This window comes from Spodoptera frugiperda, chromosome 27, assembly GCF_023101765.2.
Source record: "Spodoptera frugiperda isolate SF20-4 chromosome 27, AGI-APGP_CSIRO_Sfru_2.0, whole genome shotgun sequence".
Lineage (NCBI taxonomy): Eukaryota > Metazoa > Arthropoda > Insecta > Lepidoptera > Noctuidae > Spodoptera > Spodoptera frugiperda.
Genome location: NC_064238.1, coordinates 6,142,337 through 6,158,157, shown reverse-complemented (window position 1 = coordinate 6,158,157; position 15,821 = coordinate 6,142,337). Strand labels below are relative to the sequence as shown.

Sequence of the window (15,821 nt, the reverse complement as noted above, 5' to 3'; positions counted from 1 at the left end):
GTTCAAACAAGCTTTCAAAGAAAGATTCAAATCACCATCAAATCGAGTTACTCAAAAATTAATTACACACTCATTAATTACATTTCTCAGCATCATTTTATTTAATTAATTTTAATAGACTACACTAACCGGATCTTCTCGCAGAAATTAGAAGAATAAACTGTGAGAAACGAATAAACTATTACAAAGCTCGTCTAGGCTGAACTGGTAATTTAAGATAATTATATGTTATTGGAACCAAAAACTATTATTCAAAATAGCTGTACCATACTACTAGTTACTTAATGCTAGCAGGTGTGGAATTTCTACATCAAGCCAGCCCGTGAGGAAATTCTTGCAATATTTCGTATTTTAATTTTATACGCACATTTCCTTTAAGGACGAAAATAAAAAGTCGTGAATATTTGACCACAGTGAAGCACAAAAATTAACCTCCAGTATTATATACAAAGTCCACATAATGTACAAAGGCGGCGGACATTTTAAAAGCCATTTAAGGCCAAAGTCTGCGTGCCGGAGCATTGTGATTTCTGTACACGTTTTAATGAATTCGTCCTTCCGAACGTTCGTCGGGCTCCTCGGCCGCTATTCAAAAGAAAATTACAGTCGAGAGCCTCTTCGAAACAAACCCTTTAGAAGTCACGCTTCGTTCTCGCTAAACTTGCTCCAATTATTTCTATTCTCTTTTTGCTTATTCCTTTATGCGAGAGGTCATTATATCGGCGTCAGTTGGTGAGCGGCTCGGACGCCGCACCATATGTTCTCAGCGCAGCCTTTAAATTTAGTCGTGACACTGAAGTTCGGATAATTGATTAATGGCTCTCGGGGCGGACGTGTTTAAACGCCACGGTCATCGCTTTTGCCGGAATCCCCGGTAATGATACGTTCTGATTGTCTTCGAGGAGTTTAATAAAAGAAGCGCCATATGGCGCGGGCCACAGATTCGCTCCGACAACAGTTGGCCATAACATGTTACGACATCGATACGAGTTCTCATCTACCTGCTATCAACGGAAACTTGATTTTTTACGCATTTTATATGTCTACATACCCAGTGATGGAATTTAATTCCAATGTTTTCAAATCACACTTGACATCTGGGTCACCTACTTGTAAAAGTTATGACATTTATTATTTATGTTTTTCATCTGTTCTCCTGAAAGTTAGACGAGGCGAAGTTAAAAATTGACCCAATTCAAATATCCAATTAATAAATGTCGCCCTTGTTTACGGATTCCAGAGGTCGCCAAGTTTTGTATAAACAAACAATATCGAAGGAAACTTGACGAACTTGTTGATGTTTAAAAGGTTTCTCTATCTCAGTTCGGACTAAAAAGCTTTTCATTTTTCACGGAAAGAAAAAAACAATTGGATTACTTCAGTAAATTAGATCAGATCTATCAATAAGGAAGTGCGAGGGGATTGGTTTCCGTCGTACCTACAACAAGTAATGAAAATTATTTGAGTCACCCCTATTTGCGAGGTCTTCGACAGTCGACTTTAGCTTTAAATGTAGTATTTTGTGCCACAGGTTGGGCGGCGCGCCGATGTCGAGCGGGATGGGCGGCGGCACGCTGGGCAGCGGGCACTGCCAGCTCGCCAACCAGCCGCTGGTGATGCCGGTGTTCCCGCTGCGCGCCAGCCAGCCCAGTCCCGTCCCCGTGTACTCGCCGTCACGGTTTCACATAGACAAACGGTGTCAACATCGGTGCACGTGGAAGTGCCTCGCCATCGCCATGATATGCCTCTGTGTCATCTTAGCGGCGATGCTCGCCTACTTTATAGGTAAGTGCTATTGATACGTATACAATTTCGTCTAAGTAGGTAGGTTACATACAAACAAAACAATATGCTCTTATTAGTAGACTTATGAGATTCCCGCGACCCACTTGACTCTGTCACTTTGTCACTATTAAAATGGGTCGTTGTTATTAGCCATACAAACCGACACATAAGTAGATCTGATAATGTGAGAATCTGGTCATCTGTTTATTGTTACTTCAAAACTTTTTAACATCAGAATAATAGAGACTAAAGCCACAATTCGTTTATAATAAGGCTCGGTATAATTCGGTCAGACAACAATATTCCAATAAGGCATTGTAAGGCTACAAAATCGAAGTAACAATCTCACGGAGTTTCAATTTGCGATCGTTCATAGATCACGTCTGTTTTTTCCCACGTCTACATTTCTCATGTTGTTAAACACAAGATAAGTTGGACCATACCTTAAAATATAATCTCGAAATAACATCTCAAAAACATCTATTTTTAATTTAATCAAATTAATCGAATACCATTCTATCTTTATTATAATCTCAGAAGTCTGTGATATCATGAACTAAATTATGCAATTCATGCATTCTACGTCCATTAAGTAAGAAGCTTGTTGCAATTCCCAACTTGGTAAACTTATAACTACTGTACTTAAGTTTGATTGAAAAGTTGCGGCCTGATACTTATGAGCGAGAGGACTTACAGTTATTCCTTCTTTGAAGTTTATTGTTAAGTCTGAAGTATCTTTAATACATTATACATACAATTATAGTGAAACCATGAGCTTAATCTACATTTCTTAATAATTTATCAGAGTCTACGGCTAACGAACACCGATTTCGAATGACAGTTTTAACTGCACAGTTAAACTAAGCCCGTGTAGGCCGTTCATTTTATATTGAAATATCCAGCGTGGAGCTACACTGACGATACATCTTTGTTTATAAAATCACAGCGGGATATGCGGGACTCTCGTTAAGACAGTATTTATATTAACTCGCTCGGAATGCCGATTAGAATATTCATAACATTATTCTTTCACAATCCATTAGCGTTAGTGTACGAGCTTCGTTGGGACAAACGAGACAAAAGTTTATTGTAACCGTAATGACGTCATGTAGGGTTCAATCCATTTTAACATTACCAAAATGAAATAAATTGTTTTTTAACCCATAGATATCGGTTAGCCTTTTAGTAAAACTGACTCCCACGTTTGTTACAAAGGTAATTTAATTTAGGTATGGACCCACCGACTGTGGTTAAACAATACCGCAAAATGTTCGCGGTTTCGATGCTTTTGTTGTCCTATCAAAAATATTGCTGTCCATTCAAATTGCTGTTACAAATATAAATTCAGACCTAAACTATTAATGTTATTACACGTCTGAGCCTAATCCCTGCAGCTCGCAATCTGATTGTTTTACCAGATTACAAAGCAATGTAAAATTGCACTCGTATGCTTTTATCCCCTTAATGCCGAATCGTGCCTGAAGCGGGATTCCATCCAATTAAGGGGCTAGTTCTCGTACTGTATGATTGGAAACCGACAAAGACATAGCCCTCGAGGGTTACACAAGATTATATAGTCCCTCGGACTTAACTCTACACTGAAACAGTAGCAAAAATTACTCTTGCTTTTTTATAAATTGCAACCTATTTGTGGACATAAACATTTCCAACGAACAAAGGAAATGTTTATAATTTAATGGAACACGCACAGTTTCTGCTTATTGGTCATTTGTTTATTTAACGTTTTTAGCTTTGCATAATAATTTATTTTTCAACACAAATTTATTTTATAACCACTGAGTCGGTAATCATGCGTCGTAAAACTTGTTGAAGCACATTTCAATCAAAGTTTTTCTTCGTGTTGTCCGGAGTCATGCTAACGGCAAACATCCATAAAAATACTTTTATTCATTTTATCGTTATACGACCAAATCATAATAGAAAAATATTTCCATCATCACACCAGAACTCGATTGAAAGGTGATAAATTCAAATATTCCCTCGGTCCATGCAAATGATTTGATTAAACATTGATGTTTCAACGAAAACAGACGTTGACCATTAGTCTTTTACCATTCTTTGTTTAGCCGGCATCACAGAGAGGTTCGTAAAAAAATAAAACAAACATCAGAAAAATATAAATGATGCGCCTAACGCAAGGCAACGCGCGCTGCGTGCCTCGAGCCCGCGCGCCCATGTTAGAGCCGTTATAAATTATCTTACACTTCCACGTCCCATGTTATTTCTCTACGAATACATCAGCCACTCGCAATCCCTGCGTACCGGGTACCCACCAAACGACCAATCATAATTTATACATGCAAAATGTTACATAAATCGCAAAAATAAATCCCTGTTTGATTTAACGACGAACAACTAATACCTTCCTCGCAGTATAATAAAACAATACATTACGTTTTATATCTAATGGAATGGCACATTCTCTCAACTGCATGTAATGCTTATTGCTGTACTGAATGTGCTGTACTTACCTACAGTTGTACATGTAGCGAAAGTATTTCGCGCTAACGACTGAAAGACACGAAACTATAAAAGGACTTTGCCAGTTGCAACTTTGTACGAGTACAGCAGTCTTCGTTTTACAATGTAAATTAAATTATATTGATTGGCATTAGTAAAGAATCAGACGGTATGTCCTCAATAAACTCAACTAACAACAGGTAAAGACTGCCTTGAGTAAGTAATCAGTTAGAATAATCAAGATAAGTGTATTGTTATCTCTAAGTGATCACCGGTATCTCTCCCGAACCGCAAGCACACGAGGGCCGCGGCCGCGATCGACGACGCAATACTTTTGGCCTATATCCGAACACACATTTACCCTGCCGGAGCCAAGCCCTCGCAATTACTATAACAACTCGAACGATAATGACTGTGTATTCTTCGTAACTCGTTATTACTGAAATAATCATCCCGGTACAATTTTACACTCATAAAACATTAAAGCTTTTGAATTAATTTATCGAGTTACCCGGAAACACTAGTCCGACAGAAGTGTAGAGTTTTCCATTAATGACGTAAGCACTCTCAAAGAAGTTATTTCCGAAATTCGACCCTAACGAGGGTGAGGAAAAAATGTGTTTTTACTGTCAATGTCGTGGAGCTATTTGGTGGAATGAGAAAAAGAAATAAGTGCGGCTAAAGAGTCGTATAAATGTGGCCACTCGAGTTCCCGGAATTCTTGAGGCGCTCCGAGTAAGTACAAACAGTAAACCATATAGTCAATAACGTTCAACTTTACAATTATACTACACAGAGAAAAACAGATTGTTTGTTTACGTAAAACATAAATGAACTCGTAACTCTTTACAGCGTTTTAAGTACTGAACTTTGAAGAGATAAACACGGACAAAGTTAGAATGTTTCAAGTGGTAGACGTGGTTTCTATTTTTATAGATTTGCACCTAGTTGTGCGACGTCACGCGAATCCAGTATAACAGTGGAACATTCGTAGAAACAATATGTCGTTGGGTGCACAGCCGCATTGCCATTTACACAGAAAGTGCTCACTCGCTGTAATGTCAGGAAATTACTTTTGTTTATTTCCCTTCAAGCGAAGCCTTTTCAGAGTGGAGGGTGGCCGCGGTGGCAAATTATACCTAATGCCGACTCAATTAGAGACTTAAACGATGATTTATTCCAAATTAAATTGCTTTAACTCAAGTGTTCCTATTTGTTTAGCTTCTAGTGGTCTGTATATCTTACGCTAAAATAACATAAACAGGCATCATACTTCTTTTATTTATTCCGAAAATGACATATTATACTTATGTGGACCTTTTTGAAAATGTAGTTATACATATAATACCTCTAAATTATGTTACAAATAGTTCACCTGCAACGTACATTGATGATGCTGGGTAGTAGAGTAATTGTATTAATTTTTGAGTACATCAACGTTGAAAACAGTCGTTATAAACGCTCCTCGAATGTCTAAACTATAGTTTCAATTTAAGTTAAGCCAGCGTTCTATTAAACAGTTTGAGCAAACACTAAATAATACGGTTGAAGCACGCTACGTGAACCACTAACTACTTCACTGTAGTTTCGGCAACGCGTTCTACTTCATCTGAAACAAAAACTTGTTTACAGACTACATAACGAACTCATATGAACACTGAAGGGCTTCATATTACTTTAATAAGACAGAAAGCATGTATTCAACATAGTATTACGCCTCAAAAGATAGGTAGAGGTGCAATTTTCGCCAACAAAACTTGAGTATCCCGTTAGAAAACACCTATTAAAGTGTTAAGTTGTGAAAGTACGCAATTTACAACACTTTTTCACACACAAAACAACAATTTCATTCTTTTTGAGTATTTATGTTATTGTAATGGGACAATAACAACTGCTTGAGATGACACTAATGTCCGCACTTATCCACGATGTTATTCTAACTCACAGATATAATAAAGACTCGATAAAATAAAGTCCGACGATTCTTCCTAAAAGTAATGTAATGAACCGAGTAGATGTAAGGTGTCTCAAGTCAATGAGGCTTATCGTATCGGATCTCACTTCATTTAGAGGCCCGTTAAATTATACAGGCGAGATAAGGCAGCATGTAGCATATCGTCTATCGATGGCTGCGGCAACCTGTCCACTTCAAACCGATATAAGCTTTTTCTAACACGACGACACACACGCCTCGAAATTACCACATTTAGATTTCCAAGAGATAATATCGAAACCAATGAATCTGTTAAACGCTACCTATTTAACTACATATTCTAGTTTCAACTTCCACTTTTTTTCCAAACTTTCATTAAAATAATGATCACGATTCAAATAACAATAAAATATTATTCGGACACGCCTCCTGGCGTTTCGGATATGTATCAAATAAAACTGGGTCTATAGTTTAATCCGACATAAATCTCCGGGTTTGCGCCGGTAGTTTTAGTGATATAATGAAAAAATGTGAACCATCTGTTGCACCCTTCATTACGTGTATGGTGTATGAATGGGGCAAATACAACTTTTTAATGTAATTGAAAATGTGAGGGCCCCAAATGTTTTATTAAAGCTCTCACAGCGAGCATTAACGCTTTTGAAGTGGCTCGCGCACACGTTCAACGTGATCGCAAATGCTTTTGTTGTTGCAATAATACTGGAATAAAAATAACAAACCACTATTTTGTAACCAACATATGCAATTAAAAAATAGGACGTGAACATTTGTTCCGTCAACAGCTTATTTATTTTGCGAAACGGCCGTTGAAAAGCGCTTTCAATAACAATATTTTATGCGCTATTCGGTGAAACTCATCAACATTAAATACAACTAAACATATCTGAGGCACATTCTACATCCTGTTGTAACCGGTACTGCGCATCTTTTTGTACCCTTTTTATTGACCTTGCGTATCGATTAGACCTGCTGATTTATGTTGATTATACAGGACACGGCATTTGTAGGAGCTGCACTCAGCGGGTGTCGTAACATTTCTAATATAAGGTACAATTTCATAAATAAATCTCACATATACTTCTATACAACCACCACGTTTCATGAAACATAACTTTATTTAATGACAACATTTTATGATGATGTAATCAAAATTGGGATTTGTTTGTTCTCGCTGAGAAAATGGGGCAAACAAACCGCGGCCTCGTGCGAACACAGTTAACATGCGCAAGGAACAAGGACAAGTATATTAGATCCTGCGTGTAATGAAAGGAGACAGCAGACATGAACACGGAAAGATTTATCACGTGACTAATACGAGAATGTGCGACGGCGCGTCCGTCCCCAGGGACACTATCAAACGAGTTTCGCTCCCCCAACGCACGATGCAATCTATGCTGAATCGTATTACAATAAATTGTATTAACTCGAAAAATAGTGGAGATAGCAAACATAGTCCATCTGCACACAATCGTCGCATGCATCGGCCGGCGACTCGTCTCCTCGAGCACCCTCCATTTCCTACCCGCGCGCTCAATACACAAAATTTATAGATTTTACGAGGGATCATCGGCAAAACTCGCGACTTACCACATTGTCATATTTTATTTTCTTGCGAGGAAATTACGTCATCTTTGATGGTTTATCTGAAAACATCGTGTACGGTATGTTATTATTTTCTGTGTGGGGCTCCATCTAACTGAACATAATGTGGGTTGAGCTGCTTCAAAATATCCGTAGATTTTCTGATAAATAAAAAGAAAGTACGTTGTAGGTATGTGTCGATCTTTACTTGAGTAAGTGTACAGTCAATAATGTTTTATTTAAACAAAAGCCTGTCGCACATCAATGGTCGATCAAGTTTTTATTCATATTTATGACTGTCAGTAAGAGATGTATATTTATTTCCATTCCATCAATATTTGATGCGGGGCAATGCACTAGACATGTTTCACTGCTCCGAGCCTTTGAACTCAGTATATCCCATTTTAGAAGTATGATTTTAAATCCATCTTGACATACGCATGTAGCATTAACACTGAATTTAAATTGCCTGCTTAACTATGGGCTGTTAAGCCGATAAAGGTTATTGTCATTGAAGATCTACCCTCGGCACGGTACAGTAAAGTTAAATTGTCCAATCCTCAGCGCAAACGGCCAAATGGCGACAACGTTTCGCGATCTTATCTCAGAGTAAATCTTGGGGATAGATAGGCAACTGTTCGGCAGGCTAGATAACTTAATTGCTCCGACACCGCCGGGGTTATCTCGATCAATAATACAACACTGCAGACACTTGACAAAGCACGTCACATAAAATATTCACACATTAAATATAATTGGTAAATTGAATCTACAAAACTTAACCACATGTCTCTTAACAAATTACTGAACATTTTAATTAGCCGGAACAAAATCTGGGTTGCGTCAATTAAGCCTATAGGGATTGATTTATTGCCCTTGACGTAACGCACGACATATTAGGCGCACATCCTGCGCACGCTCCGAAACAAATAAACGTTGCATCCCCATCCGAGCACAAATCCTGAGCGATCGTGAGCTTCTTACTGAACTAATAAATGAACGCAATAAATTCTCTTTACATTACTGACATTCAATGGCTCCCTTGCAGTTTCTATTGAATATTCCAACGAAGCATTAAGAGGAAAAGAGCCTCCTATACATATTTTAGCGACTTCACAAAATATGGACCTCTAAGAATAATAAATTAAATTGATAGATTCTATTTGATGCTTCAGTGGTTTCAAAATAAATAGTAATTTCGGTAAGACCCGTGTCTTCTAAGCTCGTGCTTTTCTTGCTACTTAACACCATGAAGAATTATCCAATTAGATTGCGTAGCGCGGCATTTTATGATCGATTCGATAGCCAGCAACTGTCGCATAATGAGGAGACAACAGCATTCTCCTGAACAAGAAATAGTTGGGTGTCGGCGAGCCACCTACGTGCTTTCTGGAGGCCGGGCCCGCGGCAGCGGAACCAATCGCTCCGTCACACCGCCACGAAATGCAGCATAGTCGTGCTTCGCTTAATTAAAACCCGACGGGACATCACGTCTTCTACCCCGCATTCATGTAACTCTTAAACTTTAAAATGACATCTCTTATTGTGTCGCATTTCGTAACACGTTGCGCCCAACCGACGCGACGCGACGCCCGTGTGAACTGTAATAGAATTACATTTCGGCTACTGGGCATTATCGATGTAAGCCATCGATAAGAAACAAACTTAACGGAAACTTAATTGGATGACCCTGTTCGAGATAGATTTGGATCGGAGATCGGCTATAAATTAGTAAAAAATACAATTAAACTTTTATACTTTATTAAAAGTAACTTTTTTGTTTGTTTCAGCGTTATCGTCAATTAAAAGTAATATAGACAATTCAAATTGTATTCTGGTACAAGATGTAAAAGCCGTAACACATGCACAAGGAATTAGAGATGCTTTATCAACGTCATCACCGTCAGACGGTATGTAATACACAATTTAATTTCACAAATTACGTCTTACCGTAACTCCTATAGTATTGCGATCTAAAAGATTTCGCGCGTTTCATTGCAGAATCAATATCAACTTCATCATTAGGCGGGTGGTCAACAACAGCAGAAGCGGCGCTAGAGTCAGCAGTAATACCTCAACAAGCGCAACAAGCAGCGCCGCCTCCTTGGTCACCCGCGTTAGAAGTTAGAGAATTCGACGAGTTACACAGCGCTACTATACCTGCTTATCAATTTTGGAGTTCTGAATTTCGCAACAAGCAACCCGCCTACGTTAGCCTTAACTTCACGGTTCCCTGGGGAGCTAATTTTGCCGTATATGGCAGACGCAACGTAGCTCCTAGCGTAACACAATACGACTTTGTTGAATTTATTCGAGGCGGCAGGGTTGACCACAGACTACGGCGCAGAAGAAGTCCATTCAGAGATAATCCATTTCAAAGTAGTTTAAATGACTGGGACGCATTGTTAAGCACGATAAACCCATTGCACAAATGGAACCATACACTAAGCAAACGTTCAACGGATATGAGAGTAAACGTCAGCATACTACAATACCTTGACACAGGAAGATGGTTTATATCAGTATACAATGACGAACTGCAGCCACACAACGTTGAAATGATCGTTTCTGAGGCGGAAGGCGTCACTAACTCTTGTCCAGATGATTGCTCAGGTCACGGATCTTGCTACCTCGGAAAATGCGAATGTATGGACGGCTATGAAGGACACGACTGTTCAAAAAGTAAGTAGAAAATAGTTATGGAACGAGTTATATGTTTGTAAAGAAATACGCAAGTAATAACTCACAATTGTTTTCGCAGGTGTCTGTCCAGTTCTTTGTTCGGGGCACGGTGCGTATGCAGGTGGTGTATGTCACTGTCTGGAAGGGTGGAAAGGTCCGGAATGTGACGTTCCAGCACACGACTGTGAGCCGGCCGACTGTTCCGGGAGAGGTCAATGTATCGCCGGCCATTGCCATTGTAAGGCTGGATGGAAAGGGCAGAAGTGCGACGAAGGTATTCAAAATTGCCTACTATACTCAATTCTAAGGAGTGTAATAGTTTTAATTCATCATCATTTATGAGTTAACATATTTTGTTTTTTTACGTGCAGAGGACTGCCTTGATCCAACCTGCGGTGGCCATGGCTCATGCGTGCGAGGTAGATGCGTGTGTCGAGCGGGATGGCGAGGTGCCTCCTGCAGTGAACGTGACGCTAGGGTACAACGTTGTCTCCCTGCATGTTCCCAACGTGGCGTATACGACTTAGACGCAGGAAGATGTGTGTGTGACCCTCTCTACACCGGAGATGATTGCTCGCAAGGTAAGGCCACTAAACACCCAAACAGGTTTTAATTGTTAAATGTACTTACATTGGTATTTTAACCGCATTTGTACTTTGTAGTGGTGTGTTCATTGGATTGTGGACCGCATGGTGTTTGTGCCGAGGGCGTGTGTCGCTGCGATGACGGCTGGACAGGCTCCATGTGTGACCAACGACCTTGTGACACGCGCTGTCACGACCACGGCCAATGCAAAAACGGCACGTGCGTCTGTACGCAAGGGTGGAATGGCCGGCACTGTACTCTGCGTAAGTATTTATGTTATTTTTATGGTTTGTTTCATGCAGCGGATTTCGAATAATATATTTATTTATAATTTTAACTGGTTTTAAAGGACAACAGGTTGGATCTACGCATTATGCGAATCCTTATAGTAACTTTTTACTTATTAAATAATTTCTGAACCCTTATCATATGATAAAGCGGTAATACCTTATCTAATTGCTCAATGTACACAGCTGGTTGTCCAAATGGCTGTACTCGTCATGGACAATGTCTTCTGGAAGATGGAGTGTACCGGTGTTCCTGCGCCGACGGCTGGGCTGGCACTGATTGCTCCATCGCACTTGAACTCTCTTGCAACGACAACGAAGATAACGATGAAGGTAGGTGCCTCTCTCTTACAGATAAAATAGGCACAAACGTAAGACCAAATAAATTTAAAACGATCCAAAAAAACATATTGGCTGTCACTTGACAATGGGTACACTTTTGAAGATGGCATGACGGACTGCTCGGACTCGGAATGCTGCAGTCGACCAGAGTGCGCCGAGCACATCATGTGCTTAGCTTCCAACGATCCTGTGGAGGTACTCCTCAGGAAGCAACCGCCTTCTGTCACCGCATCCTTCTATCAGCGCGTCAAATTCCTCATCGAAGAAAACTCTGTCCAGAGCTACGCACACATGGACGAATACTCCGAAAGGTATGTGTAGCATAAGACGAAGTCTCAAAAATGTTAACAAACACCAAATCACTTCATGTACGTAAAAGATGTCGTTAGTAACTAAGACTAACCAAATGATAACCATTATAGGATCAGAACTAAATGACAATACAACGATATCTTTTGCACCCAGTTGGTTTAGGACTGACCTGTCGGTTTTGCACTATTCATGAATAATTATATTTGCACTTTACAATGATTTTAGATCCGTGATATCATCGCCGTACTGTAATGTATATCCGTAAGAAGAAGATACAAAATTCATGACGACATAAATTATTTAGGAACTAGCACCTTCACCATATAATTCCCGCTCATCTTCCTAAACCTCTCCGAGGATTTGGTGTGGTTATTTTAATTTAATTGATAACTTCAAATACTTTTATAACTTACAATTTATTTTCTCATCTGGTGGAAGTGTTTTGATTTTCCTCTGTTTTCTCGCGAGTAAAACATTATGATTTATTATTTGCGATCCTAGCATGGTTATGTTTTACCATTGAATTAATTGTTTTCATTATGAGTTTTGTTTTTTTGTATTTTGTTATTTTTTATTTTTTCACACCAGATCCGATGTGTTGTGTATTGTCTAATGTTCATCCCTTGTGTGTGTCTAACCCTACCTGTTTGTCTAAACAAAACAAAAGCGTATTATGAATAACAAAATGAAAATAGAAATAAAATCAAGCGCTCAAAAGCTTTCGAACAGTTTTGTTTGTCTTCTCAAAAACAAGATAACTTTATATAAGTAAATAAGGTTAAAGAAGCTGAACTTGAATCATGAAAGCGTCGTCCAAATCACTATTTGGTCGCGACTTAAAAATAAACATTTTTGCAACTTGTAATTGACGTAATTTTTCTTCAGCTAATACTTTAAACCACTTAATTTAATGTCTTTAAAAGTGTGTATCAGAACAAACTTAAACGCGTCTTTCATGATCTAAGTTCGTAAACAAATTCTTAAAGTTTTTATTTGCCCTATATTTATCGTGTGCGTTGATAAAACTTCGAACGATCTCTTAAATAAATAAGACAAAGCAAAACTGAATAACAAAAGTAGTCAACCCACCTCGCTTAATATGCAAAAGCGCCTCTAAAAGTTTGTTTGCATTAAAACACGAGCCGCTTCACTATTTTATTTAAGTTCAAGAGTCTAGAGTGGTTATATTGCGTTCTGGCATTTGTTCCATCAGCCCTCGTAACCGTGACACATGACGGAGTTCCTCCGTGCATTCACCATCCAGCATGAACTTTCCATATTCAATCTTTGGTGCAACCTACAACAATGTTTTTTTCTAAATTTGTCCAAACTACCTACCTAATGCATAATTAGCTGTCGGTCAACAGTGGTGGTTGTTCTAATGCAAACGGGCTTCGTCTGTGAATCGATTCGTTACTAACAAAAGTTTAATTGGTAAATACAGTGTTAAAACGCAAGGTAACCAATATAGACGAGTGCAATCGGCCGGAGCGGTTGCAAAACCGGGGTGGGGTTGCACTGAGGGATGTAGGTATCTGTGTAGTAATCTGTCCTGTCTTTCTGTGTCCCTGTGCCGCCGTGTGTCCGCCACTCCTAGCGAGTTCTGGAATTCCTTTACACCATGGTAAGTGTCAGTCAGCCCGCCCTCGCCCCTCAGTGTTCAGTATCTGTTCACCTCTTCCCTTTTGTTGCGAATCCTGCATATGAGTGTGATGCCGGTGACCTTCGCGTGTCCCACAACAGACACGCGGACGGTGCCACTGATGCTTTTTCACTTTTCGTTCAATCCTTTGTCTGTATTCGTTTCATTCTCTATGTGTATGTAACATCTGTATGTTTGTCTTGAATGTTTTCGTGTGACTGCGACAAAATCCTCGCAATCTCAGCGTAAATCAAGCACCGGCGACGCCCGACGCCGTCGTCGGTCCGCAAACGTCGCGTCTCTTTTCAAATATGATTTGCCGCAGTCACAATTGTATTTTGTACTGTTTATTTGTCTCGTCTACTGTGCTTATATTATAGTTCACATATATACTATGGAATAATTTTGTTATACTATATGAAACTTAGGAAAATCATTTACGCTTTCACGCAAAACGTTTTTAACACAATCGATAGGAATAGGGCTTGCAAAATATACAAATCGACGCGAATTGTATATTATCAATTGAGCAAAATTTCAGCGAACACGCAAATTAAGCTTCAAATAAACTTACCCTTTTATGTGTTCCTTACCCTTTGTCTGCGTCTTTCATCTGTTAACCAACCCCCTACCCTTCGCCCGAGCTCTTTATGTGTTTAGATCCTCACCCTTTGTAACTAACCAAAACACAACTTATTTGAATGTACTCCTACTACTTCACAGCGATACTATAGCAAAATTGTCGACATTGTACATTACAACCATCGCTTCCATTAATCAGTCATTGACGACATTTTATTACACTTTGAAATTGGTGCAACGAACGTATTTTTCTAGATTTATTTCATCGCTTTCAGAACTGTCTGCCTCTGCACAAGCATTTACTATCGAACCTTCTGCATTTTGATGTCTGAATGGCAGCACAGTTCTTAAAGCGTTGTATGTGATGATATTATGACTTTTGTTGTATAACATTCTTCTTACTGTTAATGTGTTTTGATACAAATATTTAAATAATGTTGACTGTCGTAAAACAGCAATAATATTATTAATGTCTTATCCTCTTTTCAGATACATCTGTACTTAGCTAGTTTGTACGTGTGTAATGATTTATAAGTGCCCCGTAACTTGTTACAGATGATATTTTGGGAGGTGCCTACGAACTTAACGTGTATTTTTTAGATTTAATTTTCGTAAGCGTAATGTAGAATGTATTATCAGCCTTCACGGAAGAAGATGAAAATGTGATATTAATTAATTTCTTTAGCAGTGGCGTTGCAAAGAAAAATATTTTAGTAGTTAGACAGTTTAGTTATTACACTTACACTATTTATTTTGATTTTTGGTTCATTATACTTGTCTAGTATTTTAAATGTTTCTGTTATAAATGGTAAAAAGTTATAATATATATGTAAAGTTTTGCTGAGGGCTTTGCTTATCGACGTAGTAGCCACGACGCTAACATTAATCATAAAAAGTAATCGTGATCACAAAGAATACATTTTATTATTGTTGACGGTTTTATCTTCAACATTTTATACGAATGCAGATTTATTTTAAATTACATTTTGACGTCTAGACACTCAATCTTTGTAATGGATCATTTTCTTATCAAATATTCTTTTTCAAAGGTTATCGTAGTGTTAATGTTGAGATTTTATTGCGTGTATTAAATATGCAATAACTATTTTTGAATTAGGTCAAGGAAGGTTAAAAATAAAATGAATCGACTGACTTAGATTAAGTAAGGAGAAGAAACCCAGAGCGAGCAGAGATTATAATTTAAACAACTGAACATCACATATATAATTCGCTGAAAGTTTTTTTTATAACGTTGATAAGTCTCCGTTTGGCCACTGCTTAACACCAACCGGCGCGGCGAAGCGAAGAAGTGGCCGAGTGCAAACAGTGGTGTTTTAAATAGAACCTTTTTTATAATCGAATACACAACTAAATCCTGGGTACAACACCAAACCATACCATTCCAACTCCGTTTCTTCTAATGCCTCGTTCGCATTACCCTAGTATTTTAGTCCAGTAGCAAAGTACATAGTAAAATCGAAGCAAGAGAGAGCTACTAAAAATACTTGCTACTTGATTAAAATACCAGCGTAGTACAAACAAGGCATAAGAGACAGAGTTATAAGTAGAATTCAATATACATATGAAA

General features: G+C 38.6%; 1 protein-coding gene across 20 annotated transcripts in view; it reads left to right on the top strand.

Moving 5' to 3' along the window:
* Positions 1 to 15,821, top strand: part of LOC118263928 (teneurin-a) — a 330,884-nt gene that overhangs the window by 289,504 nt on the left and 25,559 nt on the right. For 13 of the 20 annotated variants that reach the window (XM_050705283.1, XM_050705290.1, XM_050705296.1 and 10 more), the window contains exons 8-16: positions 1,517 to 1,785; positions 9,592 to 9,711; positions 9,782 to 10,483; positions 10,563 to 10,757; positions 10,855 to 11,064; positions 11,146 to 11,331; positions 11,542 to 11,688; positions 11,801 to 12,008; positions 13,607 to 13,633. The exons of 4 other annotated variants lie outside the window; for them this stretch is intronic. In XM_050705283.1, coding sequence (XP_050561240.1) covers positions 1,517 to 1,785; positions 9,592 to 9,711; positions 9,782 to 10,483; positions 10,563 to 10,757; positions 10,855 to 11,064; positions 11,146 to 11,331; positions 11,542 to 11,688; positions 11,801 to 12,008; positions 13,607 to 13,633 — 2,064 coding nt within the window. The remainder of the gene's footprint in view (positions 1 to 1,516; positions 1,786 to 9,591; positions 9,712 to 9,781; positions 10,484 to 10,562; positions 10,758 to 10,854; positions 11,065 to 11,145; positions 11,332 to 11,541; positions 11,689 to 11,800; positions 12,009 to 13,606; positions 13,634 to 15,821) is intronic. 3 more of the 20 variants (XM_050705299.1, XM_050705300.1, XM_050705293.1) reach the window with 2 other exon arrangements.